Genomic DNA, 23,835 nt, shown 5'->3' with positions numbered 1-23,835 from the left:
ACTGCTGCTCCTGTAGGAGACCCCCCTTCTTTGGGAGACCCAGAGCTGGGATCCCCAAGGTCTCGCCTTCCCCACCCCAGGGGCACCTGAGACGTGAGGAACACGAGGGTGTAGTGGCATCCTGGAGCCAGAGCCGGGGGCGCCTGCCCAGCCTGGGAGTGGACACGGGGGTGGGAGCATGGGGCTGGGCAGCGCTGCCGCCAGTGGGGTCCGGGAGGCGGCAGTGCAGCGGCGTGGGGACTCCACGCAGACAGAGATGTCTGAGATGGCCTGTGTAGCCCCCACACCGCTTCCTTCTGCAGCCTCGGGGAGAAGGCGTGCAGTATCTTGTCTCTAGACCCTGTTTCCGGAAGGCCCTGCGCGGCCTCCCCTGACCCAGTGTGGCCTGCAGGACCAGCTCGGCGAGCCTGGGGGAGCATGCAGCCCGCCTCAGTCTGCACAGCTCTGGAGTCATCCCGGGAAGTAGCTCCATTTATTGGGCACCACTGCTGTGAGCGAGCCCTTGACACACATTGTCTCATTTCCCCTCAACACCACCCGGGGAGGCGGTGCTGCTCTCCCCGTTTCACAGATGCAGGAACTGAGGTCCTGAAGTCACCCAGCTGGTGAGCAGTGTGCGTGAGCTGGACCCAAGGCTGGGCCCAGCGCTGCCAGGTAAGTACTGTTCTTTCACTGTCGTTTTTCACTGTTGTGTTCCCTCTCAGAGGCCACCCAGCCCCCACATTCCTTTCAAACCCCGTTCTTAGCATCCAGTCTGAACCTTCCGCCTGCAGAGAGCACTTGGGGTCCCTCTGCCTGGTGGGCCTGCAGGGGGCGAAGCCTGCAGCTGAGGCACAGGATGCCCCTGGTAGGGAATGAGCCGCAGGCCGCACCCCTCCCCGGAGTCTTGCCACTGGGCTTGATTCTGACCGTGGTGGCAGTGCGGTTTGACCTGATTCTGCCTGGCGGACGGTGAGTGTCCTTTTCCGGGCTCCTTTGACGGTGGTGAGCTGCGCAGAGGTGGCCGAGGCTCGCTCGCTGTGGCTGCTGACATGGGCCAGGAACGGGGCGAAGAGATGCCGGCTCCTTTGGGAGGCTTCCCCGCTAGCCCCTGGGGCTGATGCCCCCTCCACCAGGGCTCTGCGAGCCCACCCTTGCTGGCGTGCCGGCCCGCCTGCAGCTCCTCCTGCGGCAGCTGAACCCCAGGTTCTCCTCTGGCGAGAGCTCACTCATGGCGGGGACCCCTCGTCCTGCTTCCTCCGGCCCTCTCCAGGGCGCCCACCTGGGGCTGCAGCACAGGCTGTGTGGCACGGCTGGGTGCCGGTGACAAGAGGAAGCCCCAGGCTCTCCCCGTCCCTCTCTCAGGACTCCCACTGCACGGTCAGGGCCAGGCCCCTGAATAGTGAGTCCAGCTCTGTGGGCGGCTCCAGGCCCGGGGCCCTGGGGGCTGAGCCCTTGGCTTCAGCCTCGGACCCTACACTGTCATCCTTGGGACACACCACAGAGTCCAGCAGGCCCCAGAGACTTGGGCCGTGTTCTGAGGGGGAACAGGGAGGGGAAGGGGTGTTCAAAAGCAGGGGTGCGGGGTGGCCTTCGATCTGGACCGAGGAGAGGAGTGGGAGATCATTCCTGAGGAACCCTGGGATCCCCGGTCCCTCGCTGTGCAGCACGCCCAGGTCACGTTCTCTGTCCTTGCAAACTCCCAGGGGCGGGTGGAAGGGGCTGTCTTCTCTGGGGTCCTCCACGGCTGAGGAGATCAAGGAGGTCACTTCCTGCAGAGAAAGGCCCTCTGGGATGGAGCTTCCTGCTGGCGCCTCTTCCGGGATCTGACTCCTGGGCCAGAGGTGCTGGGGACCAGCGAGTGCCGCAGGGGGCAGGTCTTTGCCGGAGTCAGCCACGCACACGCCATAGGAAGGAAGCCAGCTGTCGGCCGCGGCTTGCGGGGCATAGGAGGAGGGCTGAGCCTTAGGGATGGCCTGTGGGGCATAGGTGGGCGGCTTTGCTTTGGGGGTTACTTGGGGTGTGTAGGATGGTGGTGGGACCTCAGGGGTCGCCTTGGGGGCACAGGGTAGCCTGGTGGAGCGTGTCTGGGGAGGCGTGGCGTCGGAGGGCCTGAGGACGGAGCTGTCCGACTGCTCTACGTAGACCATCCCGGGCGGGCTGTGCAGCTGTGCGGCTCCTGGGGGCTCCTGCGGCCCCAGACCCTTGATCTGGGAGTACTGGACAGGCTGGACCAGGCTGCCGGGGCTGCTGGGGCCGCCGAGGTCAAAGACGGGGACCAGGACGCGCTCCTGGATGGAGTGTAACGGCTGGAAGGTCAGGACTCGCTGGACGTTCTGTGAGGGACAACAAGAACCCGGCCCTGTAGGTCAAGCGGAGGCCCTCGGCGTGGGGGGTGGGGCGGACCCTCCAGGGGCCTTCCCAAGATCACAAGCCCCACACTTCTCTGCTTCCCAGAGATTGCTCTGAATGCCACGGACGGGGCTCCCTGTGCTTTGGCTGAGGGTCAGTTCCGAAGCCCGGGGAATCTCAAGGATGGGGAGTCGGGCTCTGGTGGCCCCAGGAGGTGCGTGACCCCAGAAGGAGATGACCCAGACTTAGGGTTGCCTTGGGGTTCGCTCTCAGGGCTCACGGGTCCCCAAGGGCTTGGCCACGGGCAAGGTGGGACAGGAGGAGACCAAGGCTCATCTGGACTTGGCTGCTGCCTCCAGGTGCCCCAGGGGACCCCTCCCTGAGTGGCTGCAGCTCAGGTGACTCCGCCTGCGGGCTGGGGGCCTCTGAGCGGCTCTGTGTGGCTCGTCTGGGGCTTCACATGTTAACATGAGTTTTGAAGAGTTGAGAACTGGGAGCTCTTGCATTACAACCTGACATTCTGACTTCTCTTGAAGAAACGCAAAGAGGGGCAGCATCAGGCCTGTGTTCCCTGGTCACCCTGGGGCTTCATGGCTCCCCGCCCCCCCCCCCGCCCCTGCTGCTCCCGGGAGTCCTCCGTCCCCCACGTGGCCCTGGGCCTTGCAAGCCACTGTGCAACCCCGCTCCATGGGCACTCTTTCCCCACCACCTGCCCCTGTGCAATGCTCGCCACGACCAGTCGCTCCTGCCCTCTGCTCCCGGGGGGGCCTCCCTGCACCTCCCCCTGCCCCAGGCAGGACGGCTCACCAGCGAGTTGGGAGGTGCCGGCGGCTTGGTGACGTATCTGTAGCTCAGGCAGCAGAACACCGCCATCAGGAAGCCCATGAGGAACACGATGGCGCCCAGGAAGGAGTAGACCCAGGTCCGATCTGGGCGCGAGAAGGGACCAGAGAAGGAAGCGTGAGGCTGGGATCTGGCTGGGCCTGGTCGCCGTGTGGACGCTGCGTGCCCCCGCGGGCTCCTACCCTCAGCATTCGCAGGGCTGGGGCCAGACCTCCAGTGGGGTCCTGTGTGCTCAGGCTACATGGCCGTGTTTTTACCACATTTCAAACAAGGAGCTCCCTGAGCCACCTCATCATAGCCACCTGGGATTCCGGGGTTCCACTCGGAATTCCTGGGGTTCTGAGTCCTGGGCGGAAATGTGGAGGTGCAGAGAGAGCTCCCCCCGTTGGCCCCATTCCAACTACAACTGACAGGGCCCTGATGCACGTGCCCAAGGCGGCCCGGCTCAGCCACATCCCCTACAAGTAGCCACCCATGGCCAGCTGCTGGGTCCGAGGGTCAGCCCTCGCCAGGGAGGACCAGGGTCACATTTTCCCTGGGAACACAGGTGCAGGGCGTGGGTACTGGGAATGTCAGGCCCCCGAGGGTACTCAGGTGCGGTCTGGAAGGGAGGCCTTGCTCCAGGGACTCTTGATCTCTGGGGAGTGGGGTAGGGGGGCGCCTGGAGGGGCAGAGGCACAAGCAGAGGGCCTGTCCTGTGCGGCAAGGTCCTGGGGACCCTGGGAAGTCACCACTCTTTCCAAAAAGGAAGACGAGGGGTGACTCCGGGCTCCCGTGCCCCTCCCTCTCCTGGCCGGGCATCTTGGGGGTGGACACACCAGTCCAAGCGGGGCTCGAGATGGGCTTGGAGAGGAAGAGGACGCTAGAGGGTTTGTCCCCCTCCTTCTGGTCTGGGGCGCCCATCACCAGCCGCCGTTGACCTCAGCAATCACCGTGAACCAGGGGTTCACGCGTCCCTGTCACCTGACATGCTCCCCGCTGCTGCGGGGGGAGACAGGACCTGAATGTCCCGACCGGCCCTGCGTGACATGCCTAACGTGCCTGGGAGGCCACTGCTCCTGCTCCAGGACAGGACGGGCACTCAGAACATTCCCGGGCTGGATACACTTGCCATTGCACCGATGGGCGGCAGCATGCGGTAACGAAAACAGCAGCGGGGTATCAGAGCCCTGGCTGCAACGCAGGCTCGCGGGGCAGCCTTGGCTCTGCTGCACGACCCTCTCTGGTCTGCCATCTGCCACTGCGCTTGGTGCGCTGCCTGTCCGCCCCCGCCCCCACCCCCCGTCACCAAGACAACGTGGAGGGTGGGGGAGGCTCCTTCCTGTCGACAGTGGAGCTGAGTCTTAGCTCCAGGTGGACCTGGCCAAGGTCACACAGCCCTCAGTGGAGAAGCCAGGGCCCACGTGTGACGGTCCCGAGCTCACCCTCACAGCCCCTGCACAATCACGCCTCAGTGTGGGTGCCTGACCCCTGGAGCCCTTTCTAGCACCCAGATGCTGGGATGCTGTGCTGTGACCCTCGCAGACATCCTGAGAGGTAGAGAAGGGGGGGTGCTGGTGGTAGCACCCAGCACCCCCAGCACACCTGGCACACCTGGCACCCCAAGCACACCTGGCACACCTGGCACCCCCAGCACACCTGGCACACCCAGCATAGCTGGCACACTCGGCTCACCTGGCACACCCAGCATAGCTGGCACACTCGGCTCACCTGACACACCCAGCATAGCTGGCACACTCGGCTCACCTGGCACCCTGAGCACACCTGGCACAGCTGGCACACCCAGCACACCTGGCACATCTGACACACCCCGCATAACTGGCACACCCAGCTCACCTGGCACACCCAGCATAGCTGGCACACTCGGCTCACTTGGCACACCCAGCATGGCTGGCACACTCGGCTCACCTGGCACCCTGAGCACACCTGGCACAGCTGGCACACCCAGCACCCCTGGAACACCTGGCACACCCAGCACACCTGGCGCACCCAGCACAGCTGGCACACCCGAGGCAGACAGCACACAAGGCCAAGGGAGCCTGAGACGGGAGGAACAGGAGTGAGTGTGGAGCAGGTGGTGAGAGCCGCTGTGTGGCCACAGGCAGGCTGAGGCAGAGTTCCTCCTCCGTAGAGTGGGGATGAGGCTACCCAACTCGCAGGGTTGCTTTAAACTTTAAATAATATAACAATAATAATAAAGATCAAAGAGGACAGGTAAAGGGGCCGGCGTTGTGACTCGCGGGTTAAGCCGCCAGCTGTGACACCAGCATCCGTATCCGAGTGCCGGCTGTTCCGCTTCCCATCCACTCCCTGCTAATGCACCCGGGAGGCGTCAGGTGATGGCCCAGGTACTTGGGCCCCTGCACCCACGCTGGAGACCTGGATGGAGCTCCTGATTCCTGGCTTTGGCCTCGCCCAGACCTGTCTGTTATGGCCAGGTGGGGAGTGAACCAGCAGTTAAAAGATCTCTCTCGGCCAGCGCCGTGGCTCACTAGTCTAATCCTCCACCTGTGGCGCTGGCACACCGGGTTCTAGTCCCGGTCAGTGTGCCAGATTCTGTCCCGGTTGCCCCTCTTCCAGTCCAGCTCTCTGCTGTGGCCAGGGAGTGCAGTGGAGGATGGCCCAAGTCCTTGGGCCCTGCACCCACAAGGGAGACCAGGAGAAGCACCTGGCTCCTGGCTTCGGATCAGCATGCCAGCCGCAGCGGCCATTGAGGGGTGAGCCAACGGCAAAGGAAGACCTTTCTCTCTGTCTCTCTCTCTCTCACTGTTCACTCTGCCTGTCAAAAAAAAAAAAAAAAAAAGATTCTCTCTCTCTCCCCATCTCTTCCTCTCTCTCTGTTGCTCTTTCAAATAAATAAATCTTTCAAGAAAAGACTACATGTGAAGCATGTGACCCAAGCGTGGGAATTTGGCAGCACTTAATAAACGGCAGGAATTATTTTTAATTATAATATTCCTAAGGATGAAGTGCCTTCTCAATGCCATCAAGGCGTAGCCACCAAGAAGTGTGATTTACATAAAAGTAGCTACAGTCTTAGAAAAAAAAATGGCGTCACTTCCTGAGCAGGCTCCCTGAGAAGGAGAAGCCGCCCGAATGTGCCAGGAGGTGGGCGGGGCAGGGATGGGCAGGAACGGCTTCGATTTGCCCCATGCAGGCCAGGGCACAGGGGCACCAGCCAGCACTGCTCCCAGCTTAGCGCCCGAGAAGCCCCGTGCCTTCCTCCGGTTCTCAACTTGCCCCTCTCGCTCTGCAGTAGTCCCAGCTCCCAGAAGGGTGCGTCCTGGGCAAGTGGCCAGCTGGCCTATGTCCCCTGCTAATGAACGCCCTGGGATGTGGGTGGAGGACCGGTCTCCTAGGGGCTCTTCGGGAAATGGATGAGTTGAGTTTCTGAACCAAACAGAGGGGCCCCTGGGACCACGCCCTGTCTGGCTCTCAGAGGAAACTCTGCCCCAGTTGGAACAGAAATCACCTTGCTGGCGTCACGAACCCAAACACGCCGACTGCGGGGAGACTGCTTTTCCCAACCCGCCCGACAGCCCGCTTGCATTTCCATCCTCTCAGCTCTCTACTGTCTGCCTATGAAAGCAGACACTGATAAGGAAGCTTGAGGCAGGGGCTGGGGTGGTGTTGCGACATGCTGGAGGGAGGAGCAGGAGGCAGCTTCTCGCCCAGCCCCAGCCGTGGTGAGAACGCGATCTCGCTCCATCTCTCAGCACCTGTGTGGCCTTGGGCCAGTTGCTGAACCACTCTGAAGGTCAGTGTCCTATCGGGAGGATGGTGCCCACCGCCCAGACTGCTCAGGTGGACAGCCATCTGGTTGGCACAGGAGCAGTGCCGGCCATCATCATTGCCTTTATTCCTTTTTTTTTTTTTTTTTTGACAGGCAGAGTGGACAGTGAGAGAGAAAGACAGAGAGAAAGGTCTTCCTTTTGCTGTTGGTTCACCCTCCAATGGCTGCTGCGGCCGGCGCGCTGTGGCGGGCGCACCGCGCTGATCCGATGGCAGGAGCCAGGTACTTATCCTGGTCTCCCATGGGGTGCAGGGCCCAAGGACTTGGGCCATCCTCTACTGCACTCCCTGGCCACAGCAGAGAGCTGGCCTGGAAGAGGGGCAACTGGGACAGAATCCGGTGCCCCAACTGGGACTAGAACCCGGTGTGCCGGCGCCGCAAGGCGGAGGATTAGCCTAGTGAGCCATGGGGCCGGCCTGCCTTTATTCTTACTGGACTTGGGAAGATGTTGAGGGGTCCTTTTATCTTCTCTGCTCTCACTGCTGCAGATGCCCCGCCCCCCCAGTATATCTTACTTGGGTGAACATTGCGGTGTTACCAGGGCATTGCCAGAGAGAGAGGAAACCCAAGTGTAGACTGGAGGGTGGGATTAAACATTGACTCTGATAACCCATCAGCTAACCCAGCTACGGATAAACAGAGATCGACCTTAATAATACACTAAATACCAACCCTTCCGTGGTTCCTGTGCACCTGCCCAAGCGTCACCGTGGTTACCTGGAGGAAAGAGTGAAGGCTTGGACTCAGAGTCCCGCCTCTCTCTGGCTCCCCCGGAACTCACCTGGCAGCGTCTTCACTCGGCACACATAGGGGTTACTCTCCTTGGACCAGGTGGGCACAAAGATCGTGATGGAGCCGAGGAACTCCGTGTCAGGCGTCAGGCCAAAGAACTCGTATTCTCTCTGCTTCCCTCCAAGGTGCTGAATTTAACCGAGAACCCAGAGTGATTTCTCTTCCATGGAGAGCTCCTCCTGGGCCAGCAGCTGCCCAACCAGCGGCTGAGTCGGTCTGCAGTCCCCACTCCCACTCCCGCCTCCTGCTTTCCCCCCAGATCCAATCAGTAGCCAGCCCCCATGTCCTTTTTACTGAGTGGCGTTTGGCATGCAGCAGGCAATCAGCAAATGCTACCTACTACTATGACATCATCATCACCACCCTCCTTCCAATCCCCCCACCCACAACCCCTCTTCTTCCAGTTCTTCTCCTCTTCTCCTTCTTCACCAAAAACCCTTTGCAGGTGCACGCCTCTCACCTTCCTCATTGCCTCTGCTCTCACTGGGCCTCACTCCTGCAGGCTGCACCTTGCAGTGGCCTCCTCACTGGTTGCCTGTCCCTGGCTTTGCCCCTGCCCACGCCATATTCACCCTGGTGCCATCGCAATCTCACTCAACAACCAATACGATTTCATGCTCCTGCATCCCAAGTCCTTGGATGGGCTGCCCATGTTGGCAAGGTAAAATCCCAGTCCCTGTCTCGTCTGCACTCATCTCTCTGCAGCCCCCTCCCCGGCAGTGCTGAAAACCTGTGGTGCTGGCAAACACCAGCTTGCCTGACCAAACTCCAGTTCCTTTGCACTTGCCGGGGCCCCCCTGCTGTGACTATGGTTCAATCCCATCCCCTGTGAGACCCTAACCTCCTGTTCCTTGAACCCCTCGCCCTCGGCTGCCGTGTGTGTCCTGCCTTTCCTCTTATCCCTTGATTGCTTTCCCACTTGGTTTTGCCTCTCAAAGCTGAGATTTTCAAGACGCCTCCTTCATGCATGTTCCTTCTCGCTCACATGCCCTCTGGTCATTTGACTGTCCAGAGCTGTGACTCCTGTGATCCCCGATGGATGGGTAACTCCCAAACCATCTCAGGAAGAGTCCAGGGCTCCTGCCATCCATGGTGACCTCCTCTCTCTGGGTCCTGCCCCATCCCAAGCCTCGAACCCATACCCATGCTGAATTCTCTGATTCTGCTAATAGCATCATTCTTTTTCTGATCTCCAAGCCCAGACCTCAGAGCCATTTGTGACACATCCTCTCTCACATCTTTGTGCCACACTGCCCTTAACTGAACCTTACACCTCCCATGAAAGGGCAGGGCTTGAGCCGGCGCCGCGGCTCACTTGGCTAATCCTCCACCTTGCGGCGCCGGCACACTGGGTTCTAGTCCCGGTCGGGGCGCCGGATTCTGTCCTCGTTGCCCCTCTTCCAGGCCAGCTCTCTGCTGTGGCCAGGGAAGGCAGTGGAGGATGGCCCAAGTGCTTGGGCCCTGCACCCCATGGGAGACCAGGAGAAGCACCTGGCTCCTGCCTTCGGACCAGCGCGGTGCACCAGCCACAGCACATCAGCCATGGCGGCCATTGGAGGGTGAACCAACGGCAAAAGGAAGACCTTTCTCTCTGTCTCTCTCTCCTACTGTCCACTCTGCCTGTAAAAAAAAAAAAAAAAAAAAAAAAGAAAGGGCAAGGCCTGTGTTCTTGGGACTTCCATAGCCAGGAGTAGACTGCCCTGTGGCTCTCTCTTTCCTCTTCTAGGCACATGGAAGCCAAGATTTGGGGTCATTTTTGGAAGGAGGGGTGTGGGAGCAGGTGAATAAATACATAAACAGATTGTACAAGTTAGAGTTTTGTGCAACATATTTGAAATCACATACATTGGAGCCATGGGACCCAACTCCAGGACAGGTGGCAAGCCCCGAGATTCCTCTCTCCCAAGTTCTTCGCTGTTCCCATCTGGTTCCAGCCATTGCTATTTTCAGCCCAGACTACTGCAGTAGGCCCCTGACTTCCAATCCTGATCTCTCTTCATTCTGATTCTTGTAAGCTACAGCTTCTGTTGGGCAAACCTTACCCCAATTAACAGCTTTACTTCTCACCAAAAAACAAAACAACCACCTAAAGGCACAGGTGAGTAGACAAAGGCAGGCAGAAGGTGGAGAGAGGAGGAAAGGCATGGCGCTGAGTGAATTTCCTAATTTTTAGCCTGCAGGAAGAGCCCAGTTGAGAGACCCTGTCGTCTCACAGCCTTGAATAAGCAGAGGAAGGAGTCTGGGATAATCTCAAGGGCTGAACTGCACCCACAGATAGGTGCAACCCACAGAACGGGAGGCCCCGGGCTCTGTGAATGAATTCTGCGAATATCCTGGCCGGGCCCTGCAGTGTGCCTGAATGGCATGGACTCCCAGCAGCCCTGCTCGGGGTCACAACAAAACAAAGCTGGACTCAGATTTCATAGTTTCAGCTAAATAAACGGCTAAAACAAACAAAGTAATGCTCTCTGGAGGAAGACGGTAAAGTCCAGAGTACTTCAGTGTGTCCTTCCTAATGTCCAGGACGCATTCCAAGTCTGAGTCATACATGGAAAGAGAAAGTGGAACTCACTGTAGAAGAAGGAACAACCCACGTGACCACCCCAAGACAGCCACACACAGCAACTAGTCCACGCCAATGTTAAAGACACGCTTGACATGAGGGCCAGTATCTTAATAATGAATGAATAGGAAGTCTCCATAGAAGATAGAAACTATAAATATTGGAAATGTCAGAACTGAACAATGCCATGAATGAAACTGAAAAACTCATCGAATGATCTTACCAACAAGTTAGAAATGACCGAGGAAATGATGAAGAGAATTTGAAGAGATCAACAGGAGATAGAGAATTCGGTAGCAGTGATGGTTGTACCACTTTGTGAATATACTAAAAACCTCTGAATTGCAGTTTAAAAGGATAAATTTTATGATATGTGGATTGTATCTCATTTAAAAAAAAAAGCCTGCCAGAATGCTCTCTGCAGGGGTGTGCTTTAAACAGAAAGACGCAGGTGGGTTGAAAATAAATACACGAGAAAAGTATACCATGCAAACCGAAGAAGGCTGCGGTGACTCTACTGGTATCAGAGGAAGTCTAGTTCAATCCTCCGGAAAGAACTCCAGGGATCTTTGGAAAGTTCTTGGAGAATGAGGGTTATGAAAACCCATGTGTGGATTTCAAAATTGTTTTTGCGACAAAAGAAACTTATCTTGTAGTTCAGTTTTGCCACTAACCTTTTGAAGTACCCTCTTATTGCTAGAGATCAAAGGAGACGTTTCACAAGGATAAGCAGGTCAATTTATCAAGAATTTGTAACAGTCATGTAAATGAAGGTATATGTCTGGCGACAGAGTTTCAAATGCATGCAGCAAAAATGCAGAGAATTGAAGTGGAATTAGACAATCCCAGGAGAGTTTAATACCCTGGGTAATTAGAAGACCGACAGATCCTTCCCCCAGGTCAGGAAGGACAGAGGAGCGCATTGTAACACTATTCCCTGCCTCTACCCAAGTGATATTTACAGAGTACACAGCCAAACAGCTGTCAAACACACCTTTTCAAGAGCTGGAGGCAGCTTAGCCCCAGCAGGCCATATGCTGGGCCGTAAAACAAATCGCAATAAATTTCAAAGAACTGCCGTCAAGCAGAACGAATTGTCTGATCACAAATCGAATTAAATTAGAAATCCCAACAATAAGGTATTCAGCTCAACCCCAAATATTTACCGCAGCTGGCTGTGATAAGGAATCTTCCTGCTCTTGGATAGATAAAAATCCCCCCTTCGACCCCGTGCTCCCCCTCCTCACGATTTTCTCCCAGGGTCCTCTACATCAGAGGGCCTCACGCTGCAGGGGTAGGCTCGCTCACTCGCTCACTCGCTCACTAAGGTGCAGATCCCACGAGGCAACAGTAAGGGTTTGATTATGGAGGCTGGAAGGAGGCCCAAGAACCTGCATTTTAAAACAAGTGCTGCACAAGACTCTGACCGAGTGTTCAGATCCAGAACCCGTGTTTTGAGAAACTGTTTTGCATGTCTCCAACTCCCGCCAAATTAAGCAGTTTGTGTTTTCCAGGAAAGGTTTCCCGCTCCTGTCTCGAAGCGTAGTAGGGGACATAGGCTGGTAGGAGGAGAAATGTGGACTTTGAATGGAACTGGATTCGAATCCCGCCTAAGCTATTATTTCTATGCCGAACAACCTCCAGCGAGGGGCCTCCGTTTTCTCATCTGCCTCCTAGGGCTGTGGTGCAGAAGAGACAATGGCACGTGCCACCTGGCACACCTCGGAAGCTGGTGTCATTGGTGCCGGTTTCCTGGGAGTCGTCCAGATCGTGCTGAGCGGATCTCCTGCCCTGCTCCCGCTCCCGGGACGCTGTCTTCCTCTACCCACAGCTGTTCGAATTCTTGTTCCCACTCCCTCTCCACCCACTGACAATGAGAGCCATATGGAGGGAAAACGGGTTCATTCACCTGAACTGGGCTGGGGGGAAATACCATATATTTTTGAATATAAAATGAAATAATTGGGGCCTGCACTGTGGCGTAGCAGGTAAAGCCTCCACCTGCAGTGCCGGCATCCCGTATGGGCGCCAGTTCGAGTCCTGGCTGCTCCACTTCCAATCCAGCTCTCTGCTACGGCCTGGGAAAGCAGTAGAAGACGTCCCAAGGTGCAACCGTGTGGGAGACCCAGAAGAAACTCCTGGCTTTGAATCAGCTCAGCTCTGGCTGTTGCAGTCATTTGGGGAGTGAACCAGCAGATGGAAGACCTCTCTCTCTGGCTCTACTTCTCTCTGTAACTCTTTCAAATAAATTTAAAAAAAGAGAGAAGACACTGCCTACGATCACAGTTCCTACAAGTCATGGAGAATGAGCAAAACCAGACTGCAGCCGTGGGAATGGGTTCCAGCATTCTCTGAGGATGCTTATGGAGGCTCCCTCCCGGGACTTTAGAAGGTGTCATGCAAAAAAGATAAAGTCTATATTATGCGCAACAGGAGTTTCTCCAGCCAGATAAACTGAGAGAAGTTGTACTAGACAAACGGAGACTGGGGTCTTGGCTCTGCAGCACTTGCAGGGTCCGTGGACCTCCAGGAGGGAGGTTCTGCAGAATGCTGTTTATACAGCAGGTCCTCGTTCTATTTAAAGCAGGGCAGCTCCGAGCAAAAGAGAAGGGCAGGGTGCAACCCCACCGCCGCTTACCATTTGGTAGGTGTGGTTGACACGGAGCTCCACGCGGTAGAACAGGTCGTGGAAGATGTCCTCCAGCGTTAGCTGGTGGCCATCCCCTGCATGGATGGGCGTGGGGGCAGGGTGGATGACCACCTGAATGGACCTGACCTTGGGGATACAGGTCACATCTGCTGGTTTGATGGCAGCTGGAGAAAGGGAGAGAGGGAAAAAGTCAGAACTGGCCGTTCGCGTCTGAGGCTTCCCTGGACCGTGGGAAGTGATAGCTCCCCCTCGTCTCCTGCCCCAGCCCCAGTATACTTCTGAGAGCATCAGCTAGACAAACAGGAGAAGGGGCAATGTCCTGCAAGCAGATGGTGTGTGGGTTTAAGGTTGGCCCAGTGGTGACCAAGGGTGGGCAGGAAGCACCCAGGGTACGGGGCACCTGCCCCAGATTTGCACGCCTTATCCCACCCTTGTCCCAGCCTCTGAGTCTGCTCAGAGTAGCCTTTCTCCCTAACGCACTGGCGGCAGTAGCCTCAGGCATGTCCCGGACTCAGGGTCCCACTCCACCGTCAACACTGGAGCACTGGTAGTGCTATGGCTTCAGCTCCAAGGCCAGCCCGAGGACCTCAGCCTCTCTCTGATGGAATTTTCCAAGGCAACAAGCGGCCCCTTGAGAATCTGATGAGCGCTGGATCCTTTCCCCTCAACGTGCACATACAAAGAAGTGGGGATGCGGCTCAGTGGTCACGACACCACGTGGGACCTGCACAGTCTGTCCTGGAGTGTGTGAGTTTGAGCTCTGCTTCTGAGCCCAGCTTCCTGCTACTGCACACCCTGGGAGGATCAATACTTAGATCCCTGCCATCCCTGTGGGAGACCCAGACTGGGCTCCCAACTCCCACTTTCAGCCTGGTCAGCCCCAGTTATTGCAGACACTGGGCGAACAAACCAGCCTATGAAAGATCTCTTTCCATCTGTCTTTGTCTCTTCCTCTCCTCCTTTTTCTCTATGCCTCTGCTTATCAAGTAATTAAAAAACATAAATAAGAATAAAATGTACATATATGAATCCTGCATACACCTTCAGGGATTCCTGGAACACCTCCCTCATCTAATTTATAAAAGTCCTTCGGGGCCAGTGTGGTGCTTAGTGTAGCAGGTTAAGCCACGGCCTGTGATGGCGGCACCTCATATGGGCGCTGGTTGGAGCCCTGGCTGCTCACTCCTGATGCACCTGGGAAAGCAGCAGAAGATGGCTCAAGTACTTGGGTCCTGCACCCATGTTGGAGACCCAGATGAAGCTCCTGGCTCCTGGCTCTGGTCTGGCCCAGCTCTGGCCAGTGAGGCCGTCTGGGGAGTGAATCAGCAGACGGAAGACCTCTCTCACTCGCTCCATCTCTTCTATCTCTGTAACTCTTTAAATAAATACATCTTCAGAAACAAATTCCACAAGGGGTGACTGAGCTCCAAGACGTAAAACATCTGAGTCAGAGAATGTCCACGACGGGGCTATTTATAAAACCGAAAAACTGAGCTAACCATCCTCACACAAGAAATGAGGTAAGTAAATATGAGCAGCTCCAGAGCCTGGGTCGGGTTGCAACTGTGACATATCTCATGCTGCGAAGACATATTTAATGACATGGGCGAATGCTCAGAGAACCAGCCTATGCAGGAAACCTGCCCCCAAAGCAAACCGAAAAACCCCATCCAATTCCAAAGTCATAGATACAGTTGCTAAACACTGTGGTTCTGTCTGAAGGTTCATGTTATTTGAGGGTGGCTTTTATTTTTCTCTGTGTACATATTTCTTTATCTTCAAATTTTCTACCATGAACATGGATTAATTGAATAATCCAAGAAAAAAAGCCAATAAGTTACTTAATTTAATTTTTTATGATCTTAAAAAAATTATACATAGGGGCCAGCGTTGTGGTGCAGTGGGTTAAGCCGCTGCCGCCTGTGACGCCAGCATCCCAGGTGGGCACTGGGTCAAGCGCCAGCTGCTTCACTGCTGACCCAGCTCCCTGGGAAAAGCAGCAGAAAATGGCTCGAGTACCTGGGTGGAGTGCCAGGGCTGCCAACCATGTGGGAGACTTGGATGGAATTCCAGGGACTTATCTTCAGCCTGGCCCAGCCCCAGCCATTGTAGCCCTTTGAAAAGTTAGCCAGGGGATGGAAGATACCTCTCTTTCTCTCCCCGCCACCCCTCCCCCCGTTCTCTGCCTTTCAAATAAGCAAAATAAATGTCTTACAAAATCATACATAGATGTAAATCAGTCGATGAACATCACCACATACTTAGCATGTGTGGCAGTGTAGCAACTGGCATCCATCCATCCACCCATGCATCCATGCATCCATCCATCAGACATTTACAATCCATCCATCCATCAGACATTTACAATCCATCCATCCATCAGACATTTACAATCCATCCATCAGACATTTACAATCCATCCATCAGACACTTACAATCCATCCATCAGACATTTACAATCCATTCACCGTCCATAAACCACCCCTCCATGAGCAACGTATAAAGCATATTCTATGTGCCAGGCATCTGCGGAGGGCTAAGAGGAACCAGGCCATCATGAAACTCGAGTGTTAGTGCGGGAGGCAGGCAACACACACAGGTGAGCCCAGTCATTGCGGGTTGTGATGAACTTGGAGACAACAGGCAGTGAGCTACTGAAATCAGGCGGTCAGGGCTGGGGCCGTGCGGAAGTTGAGCCAGGCAGTGGGAGCAGCAAGGGCCCCGAGGCAGCAGCAGTGAGAGGCAGGAGCGGACAGCGGACAGCGGGTGAGGTGTTTGCGATGAGGCCTGGGGTAGGCAGGGCCTCGGGGCTGCAGCCAGAGTTGGCCCTTAAAGTGAAGAGTGGCTGCTGGAGGTGGGGGGGGGGGGAGCGGTAAGCAGGGGGAAGGGGGTGTTACATGTTGAGAAGATCCCTCGGGGGCTCTGCAGAGGGTGGTCTGGGCTGGAGTGGTTGCAGCCAAGGTGGAGAGACACGAGCACACCCACTGGGGATGTGCTGCAAGTGGGCACCTTCCCTTGGAGCCCCACCCCCACCTGCTGCGTGGACCCCAAGGCCCTGCAAGCCCCTCCATTCACCCCAGAGGCAGAGGCCCGCTCCTGTGCCCTCCACCCCCCAACACTCCCACTCACTGTGCTGCAGAGAGCTGAACCGCCTGGTCATCTTGGTGTCAGTCCAGCCCCCCGCGCCCACGGCTGTGACCCTGGCGTAGTAGTGCTCCGTGAGGTTGCCCGTCTCCACGGTCAGGTTGCAGGATCTCCGGGTGATCCGCTGGCAGCCCGCCTTCGCCAGCCACTCCCTCTCTCCGTACCTGCGGGCAAGGAGGGGGACCGAGCTTAGCGTTACGGGGAGGCTGGCGCTGGGTCTTCGGCCGGTTACTAAGGACAAGCACATCTAACACCGACTTGGTGCCTTGCACGCCCCGGGCCCTTTACGTGAGGGGCCTCGGCTCTCCTGAGGGCTCCTTGAGGCGTGCACTTCACTCTCCCCCTTTTGCAAACAAGGAAGATGAGGCTGAGAGAAAGAAAATTTGCCCAAGCCCTTGCAGGGTGCATGTGAGGGCTGGGGCAGGGCTCGGATCTGGACCCAGCCAGCCCTAGTCCACGTTCTGGGCTCCTGGGCGCCCTGTGGCAGAAGTGGCTCGTGGCTCGCCATGAGCCAGGGGGACAGGACCATGGGGGAACCCCAGGCTTGAAGACTCTGAGCCCTTGCCCATACTCCTACCCGGGTCGGGGCACAACTGGTTGACCCGTCTGTCCAAGAACTACAAAATCACCATTGGCAGGCATGAGCGCTAATGACTTTCTCCTAGGTAATCCGCCTAACACTGCTGTGATGAGGGCACTATCTCCATCTCCCTTTATGGACGGGGAAACTGAGGCTAGGCCAGGTTACCCAATGGACCAAGGTTACATGGTCAAGGGCTGGCCCTCCAGCCTGGGCATTCTGACCCCAAAGCCTGCACAATTAGCCATTCTTTTGTCTTCCCTCTGTGGAAGGAACCCCAAGGAGCAGAGCTGTCTCTGGAATGGGCAGTGAGCTGCAGTGAGGGGACAAGTGGGAGGGGGGTTTTCTGGCAGGGGTGGGCTCCGGGATGCGGTCAGAGGAGGCGGGGCTGGGGGAGGCGCCCACGTCTTATACTCCACGCTGTAGACAGTGTCTGGCGTGCTCTCTGGGCCGCTGTCCCACGTCAGGATGTTTTCGAAGTTGCTGGACTGGAATTTCACGTGCTGAAGCAGATCCGAGCGCTGCTCCGCGAGGTGTGCTGCGGGAGGGCGGGAGGGAGCAGGGTGAGCAGAGGCTGCCGGGCGGAGGTCCGGTGAGGGGAGGGGGCGGGACCCAGCGCCCCACCCCCAGCCTGCGCCCGCTGTTCCCACTCATCACGTCCAGCTACAGTGCACACTCTACACAGCACGCCATTGGTAAGTGCTGAGTCCCGTGGCTTCTTAGTAAAACCACCAGCCCAGGCAGCCATCACTCCTGTCTCCTCCCAGAACAGGTCCAGGACCTTCACAGAGACCGCCGCCCCTTGAGCACTCCCTCCCTCCCCACCGCGCCTCCTGGCAACCACGAATTCACTTTCCGCGCCTGTTCTGCACTTGTCCCTGAAGTAGAATCTGGCTTCTGGTCTCTGTCTGGCTTCTTCCACTCAACCAGGTGTTCTCGCGGTTCATCCTGTGGTAGCGTGAACCAGCCCTGACTTCGCTTTTGTGGCTGGGGTCATTCCACCGTGTGAAGGGCCTCCTCCTGCTTCTCCACCCGTCAGTCGGCGGGTGCGTGGGTGGGTGGCCTCCAAGCATCGTGCACAATGCTTTAAGGGGCCGGATGGTTTCCCTTTTCACAGTATGCATGAGGAGGGGGCTCGCCGGCTCACACCATAGAACTGTCCAGCTGTTCTCCAAAGTGGCTGCACCATCTCCCATTCCCACCAGGGCGGCCATTTCACCACATCCTTATCAACTCTTGTTATTGTCGCTCATTCACATTTTTTTTTTTTTTTTGGACAGGCAGAGTGGACAGTGAGAGAGAGAGACAGAGAGAAAGTTCTTCATTTTTCTGTTGGCTCCCCTCTCCCCCGCCCCGCCCGCAATGGCTGCTGCGGCCAGCGCACCGCGCTGATCCAAAGCCAGGAGCCAGTGCTTCTCCTGGTCTCCCATGTGGGTGCAGGGCCCAAGGACTTGGGCCATCCTCCACTGCACTCCCGGGCCACAGCAGAGAGCTGGCCTGGAAGAGGGGCAACCGGGACAGAATCCGGCGTCCCGACCGGGTCTAGAACCTGGTGTGCTGGCGCCGCAGGCAGAGGATTAGCCTAGTGAGCCGCGGCACCGGCCGCTCATTCACATTTTTAAAAAAGTTTGCCAAGAGGGGCCAGTGTTGTGGCACAGCAGGTTAAAGCCCTGGTCTGCAGCACCGGCATCCCATGTGGGTGCGGATTTGAGTCCTTGCTGCTCCACTTCTGATCCAGCTCTCTGCTATGGGCTGGGAAAGCAGCAGAAGATGGCCCAAGTCCTTGGACCCCTGTACCCATGTGGGAGACTCGGAAGAAGCTCCTGGCTCCTGGCTTCAGATTGGCTCAGCTCCGGTCATTGTGGTCATTTGGGGAGTGAACCAACAGATGGAAGACCTTTCTGTCTCTGTCTCTACCTCTCTTTGTAACTCTTTCAAATAAATAAAATATTTTTTAAAAGTTTGCCAAGAAATACCCAGGATTGTGCAGTCTTTAAGGGGATCACTTTCCAGAGCCTCCGTTTCTGGGGATGCCTCTTTCTAAGTTTGAAAACATTTTAAATAACATTTTTATGTATTTGAGAGGCAGAGGCAGAGAGAGCCACAGAAGGAGAGAGAGAGAGAGAGAGAGAGAGAGAGAGAGAGAGAGAAAGAGAAAAGATGCAGAACTCCTATCTGCTAGTTCACTCCCCAGATGCCTGCAAGGGTCAAAGCTGGGAGCCGGGACCTGAATCCAGGTGTCCTGCATGAGTGGCGGGAACTCAGCCATTGAACCATCCCCACTGCCTCCCAGGGTGCGCATTAGCAGGAAGCTGGAGTCAGGGGCCAAGCCGGTTCCAAACCCAGGAACACAGGGCGTCTGAACTGGAGTCTGAGTCCCTAGGTTCGATGCCCCCTGCTCCTCATTCACTGTTTAACACCTCCCGGGTCTTTACTGGGTTTTAGAGTCAGGCAACTAAAGTATCGAACAAGCAACTTCCCCAAAACAATGGCGGAGGAGGTGTTTGTGGATTCCCGGGGTCTCTCTTGGCCAAGCCAATCCCTGCCCATCCACCATGCTGCCTTCTTAGAAGGAAAAAGCACTGCTCTGGCCACAGATTTGGTGCTGGGTAGGCCACGACAGAGTCCGCCACAGCTGGGTGACCTTGCGTGGGTCATTTAAGTGATCAGGACTTCAGTTTCCATGTCTCCAACACAGAAGTAATTCGATTTACCTGAAGACAAACGGGGACAGTGGCAGCTGGCAGGTGTGAAGTGCAAGCCAGGTGCCAGACACTAGGCTAATCCTCTTACAGCACTCAGATGGGACAGGTCCTCCCATTACCCCATTTAACGGATGAGAAAACTGAGGCTCACAGAGGGCTGATGGCCAGCATCACCATCAGCACACCGCAGGGCCTACGACATCCACCACAGTGCTAGACTGGCTTCATCTGTGAACGTGGCCAGCGTGGGATTGGTCTCCAGGTGTGCGTGCTGAGTCTGGGGGAGGGGCCCGGGGAAGCCAGGGTGGGGAGGTCCTGGTCACCCTTTGTTATGGGTGTGAGGGGCTTCCGTCACTGGAGCTCCTGGTAGAGGGACCAGTTTAGGGAGGAGGGAGGAGGGGGGAGGGGGGAGGGGGGAGGGGGAGACTGACTCCTTTTGCCCTATGCCCGTGCCCGGCTTGTGGTTACTGATGTCAAAGAAAAAGAGGCAGAGGCCCGAGAAGGGGGCTGGCAAGGGGGCTGCTGCAGCGGGCACAATCTCACTGCAGAGGAAGAGCCTGGAGTTACGACCCCCCCGCCCCCAATCTCACTGCAGGAAGAGCCTGGAGTTACGATCCCCCCCCAATCTCACTGCAGAGGAAGAGCCTGGAGTTACGATCCCCCCTCCCCAATCTCACTGCAGAGGAAGAGCCTGGAGTTATGATCCCCGCCTCCCCCCGCCAAGCCGGGCTGTGGAGGAGAAGGAAAGGGCGCCGGGCATGGCGGATGGCGGCCAGCTCAGGCGGCTGGCTGGGTGGGAATGAGGCAGGTGCAGGCCCGGCCGAGCCAAGGCTTTGTGGCCGTGTGCGCATGTGTGTCCCTGACGTGTATGGGCCTCCCCGTACTGGACATGGCCGTGACCACCAGCAGACTCCCACTCCAAGTCTTCGTGCAAGATTTTTCCTAGAGGGGCCAGAGGCCTGGGGAGGCCCCTGCGGGACTGGGGAAGACATGAGACCAACCCAGCCCCGCGGCACGTCCATCCGCTGGCTACACCAAAGGCCACCTCCTCTCTGACTCTGCGTTGATCTGGCCCAAGCAGCTGCCGAAATCTTTCTCTTAGGCTCCCCAGAGCCTTCAGAATGGGCCCGGGGACAACACGAGGGGTGTCTTACTGCCTTTACCCAATGGGATGGCTGCACTGCTGAGTCCTGAGATGGGGCGGACACTTCGTCTGGACCCAAGTCTGGGCAGGCTGGGGTCTGTTTCAGGGGAGGTGGTCCTGGGTTCAGGCTGGGTGTGAAGTTGAGGAAGGGAGTATGGAGGAGTCAGACCTGGACAGGGGTCGGGGACGGGGAGAGTGAGACTGGGGGAAGGCCAGGGTCCGGCGGGGGTGGGCTCGGTCTTTCTGGTGGTGGGTTGGAGGCTGCTGTGGGAGTGGTTGCTGGTTGGGGTCCCAGTTGTTGTCTGGGGGGAGGCTGGGGCGCGCAGATGAGGCCAGGCCCCGGGCTGGCTGGCCAGAGGTTGACACCACTTTTAAGAGGGAAGTGCACTTGGCTTCCTAACATGGGAAGGGAGGACCTTGTCTGGGCCCCTCTCTTAGGGGCATCGAGGGACACCAGGGTCTCTCCTCTCCTCCTCTGCTCACTTCGCTTCCTCGCTCCATCCCCTGCCTCCCCAGCCTGCGTCTGTCCCACACTTCCTGGATGAAAGTCTACGTTATGAAATCAGGGAGGCCTGCGCGGTGCACAGCCCGGAGCCCGGCAGCTACACCAAGCGCTTCCACGTTCGTGTGGGAAAGCAGCAGCTGCGAAGCTATGGAGAAACTCCCAGACCAAAACCAACCCAGCGCGCAGAGGGTGCAGCCTGAGAGGGGGTGAGGGGCCCCCTCTGGTCCAACCAGAATGGGGGAGGGGGCAAATGCGCCCAAGAGAGCATGCCTGGGAGCCCCTTGGGGAAGTACTCCATCCCCCCAGCCCGTTGCAGCCAGGGCAGAGCTGGAAGCACAGGGGGCCCGGTCGGCTCTTGCCAGGGACAGCGGCAAAGGCTTCACAGTTGCTCTGTCTCTCCATGGCCCTCGTCCTGCACTTGAGCGAGAAGGGGCGGGTGGGGGGGGAGGGGGCTGGGCCCCCGGTCTCTGGGGTGTGACTTGCTGAGAAAGCTGCCCAGGTCCCCGCTCAACCCTGCAGGAGAATGGGGACAGAAGCGGGGGCTCTGCACGGGGCTCTCTAAACCCCAGGGCACAAGCCTACTCAGGTGGGGGTCGTCGTGTGAACCATGCCCTGTAGTGCTGTTTTCAAGTGGGCCTTGGTGTCCTAGGACCTAGTAGCCGGGGAGAAAGTGCTCCTACACACCTAAGCAGAGGGGCTGGCAGAAGCCCCCGCCACACGTGGAGAAAGGGAGAAAGTCGGGGTCTGAGCTCGAGCACCCCCTGCCCCCTCTCTCCTCCGTGTCCTGTACGCCAGGTGCAAGCACAGGGGCAGGTGGGCCTTTTCCTCCAGAATGGTTTCAGGGGTCAAAGGGTGTTGCCTTCCCCAGGCCACTTCTCCACGCCCTGGGGTGCTGGGGCCGGCACTTGTGACAGCAGGCGACAGCCCCACCGACTTAAGGCCTGAGCCAGCCTCCAGGCCTCCCCAGTCCCCCCGAGCTGGACATCTGCTTTCCCAGGAAAACTCAGCACCCAGCTCAGCTCTGGCAGGGAAGAAACTGAAACTGACCATGCTGGGGCCAGGTGATGGGGTGGGGAGGCGACCCTGCGTCCTGCTCTCAGGATGCGAAAGTTGGACCACCGGGTGCGGGCACTCACCAGCCAGGGATCCCACGGTCAAGATGGTCAGTAGTGTCCTCATCGGGGCCCCAGGCCAGGGCCCCCGCTGGGCTTCCACTCTGGGCGGCGCACAGAGGGCGGGCTGGGGAGTCTCGCTGCCTGGGTAGCTGGCTCCACCCGGGCACGGGGCGGGGAAAGACTAGGGGGAGGACCCGAGGGGTGCAAAGGTGCCTGCAGTGTGCCCTGGAATCCCAGGTCCTGGGCGGGACCCAGGGGAGTTCCCTTCCCACCGGCGGAAAGCAGCGACAGCTGGTTTGTCTGGTCTGGTAGCAGATTGATCCCAAGACTCTCCCATGGGTTAGCAGAGAGCTGAGGCAGAAAAGACGCTGCGTCCACTCCACACAGCCTTATCAGAGAGCAACGTGGTGCTGTGTACAAAAGCCAGCGCCATGTGTGCACTATTCTAGTCCCACTAATTCTGTTCCCAGAGGCGTTACCCTCGGGGGAATACCAGGACAAGGGAGCCAAAGGGGGAACAAGTTCCAGAATTTCCTTGCAGCAAAGGAGAGGCTCTGACTCCTTGCTCTTGTCCTTGGCTTTGTGTCTGAGGCCCCTCCTTGAGCCCTACAGCGAGGCAGGTGCCCCAGGCTGGCCCATGGGCTCGGGGTGAGTCTCCCTCCTGGAGAGAGACTGTTGGAGACGAAGCCCAGGACTCACAGGTGAGCCTCCTCGTCTGGGGTCAGCAGAAGGCTAGCGAGAAGCCCATCTCAGACCTCCGTGATTCCATCGGCCGTGGCGGGGCCAGGGGCGGCATTCACCAGTGGGTCTCTGGCCCAGGATGATGAAGATTTTAGCTGCTCCCCCAAGCTGCCATTCCGCCACGGGGAGTGGTAGCTGCAGAGATGAACAGGAGCTTCACACTATCGAAGCGATGGGTGTTTAGGAAATAGCTTTCTCTTTGTGCGGGGCCCCAGGGCAGTTGGAAGGGGCCTGGACTCCGGTGAGGGTGGACGTGACCAGAGGGCCCTGCCTGGAGAGAGTTTTGCTGGTCCCAGCTGCATGGCAGGCCAAGGCCTAGAGCCAGACAGCCGGCCCCTAAGGGATCCTAGGAGGGCTTGGCTTTTGGATGCCATGGGCTGGGATGCCCAGGGAGCTATGCTTATGCTGTTGTTTTCTGGGTTGTGATTGTTTGCTACTGGCCCCAAGCCTTGGCAAACGTCAGACCCAAGTCTGTGCTGTGTTTTGGGGGAATGAAGGTAGGGCCTGTGCCTTTCATCTGTAACTGCAGGAAACTACATTTTCCCAGACTGTCAGCTGCTTCCTGATGGGCTGAGCCGGTGGGGAACTGGGGGAGAGAAGTGAGGGTCCACCCCGCCCCTCGCCTTCCTCAGCTTCCGGTGGCATCTCCAGCTGTGGCTGAGTCTCCCCCAGAGCTCCAGCTCCTGCATAACGCCCCACCCCCGTTCCCTCCTGGCAGCTCCAGCCCCCCTCCCAAGCTGGTGGGGGCTGGTCCTGGGCTATGAGAGGCCAGTCTCTGGCTGCCTCTCTGTCCCGAGTGGGTTCCCAGCTCTGTCACGGGCTGGGTGACTGACTCCTCGGCGTGAGAGCTGCCGCTTGAGACGTCTCGGGGCTCCTGAATGGGCCGTGATGGAGATGAAGTCTTCAATGACTTGAGGGACGGGGTGTGT

At 57.7% G+C, this 23,835-nt stretch overlaps 1 protein-coding gene across 1 annotated transcript; it reads right to left on the bottom strand.

Moving 5' to 3' along the window:
• Positions 1 to 454: 454 nt before the first annotated feature.
• On the bottom strand, positions 455 to 22,315 carry IL22RA1 (interleukin 22 receptor subunit alpha 1). The gene is made up of 7 exons (XM_002715977.6): positions 22,187 to 22,315; positions 17,102 to 17,234; positions 16,102 to 16,280; positions 12,961 to 13,136; positions 7,749 to 7,887; positions 3,139 to 3,260; positions 455 to 2,315 (listed from the first exon to the last, which is right to left on the bottom strand). The coding sequence occupies exons 1-7, from the start codon at positions 22,227 to 22,229 to the stop codon at positions 1,341 to 1,343; spliced, it is 1,767 nt and encodes a 588-aa protein (XP_002716023.3). The 5' UTR covers positions 22,230 to 22,315; the 3' UTR covers positions 455 to 1,340.
• Between the last annotated feature and the right edge of the window lie 1,520 nt (positions 22,316 to 23,835).

This window comes from Oryctolagus cuniculus, chromosome 7, assembly GCF_051225735.1.
Source record: "Oryctolagus cuniculus isolate XC-2025 breed Fujian yellow rabbit chromosome 7, ASM5122573v1, whole genome shotgun sequence".
NCBI lineage: Eukaryota > Metazoa > Chordata > Mammalia > Lagomorpha > Leporidae > Oryctolagus > Oryctolagus cuniculus.
This window is presented reverse-complemented; position numbering and strand designations above follow the sequence as displayed.

Coding starts and splice junctions, on each gene's coding strand:
- IL22RA1 (XM_002715977.6), bottom strand. CDS start 22,229: ATGAGGACACTACTGACCATCTTGACCGTGGGATCCCTGGCTG. Junction 17,235..22,186: donor GACCGTGGGATCCCTGGCTG/GTGAGTGCCCGC, acceptor GCCCTCCCGCAG/CACACCTCGCGGAGCAGCGC. Junction 16,281..17,101: donor TACAGCGTGGAGTATAAGAC/GTGGGCGCCTCC, acceptor CCTTGCCCGCAG/GTACGGAGAGAGGGAGTGGC.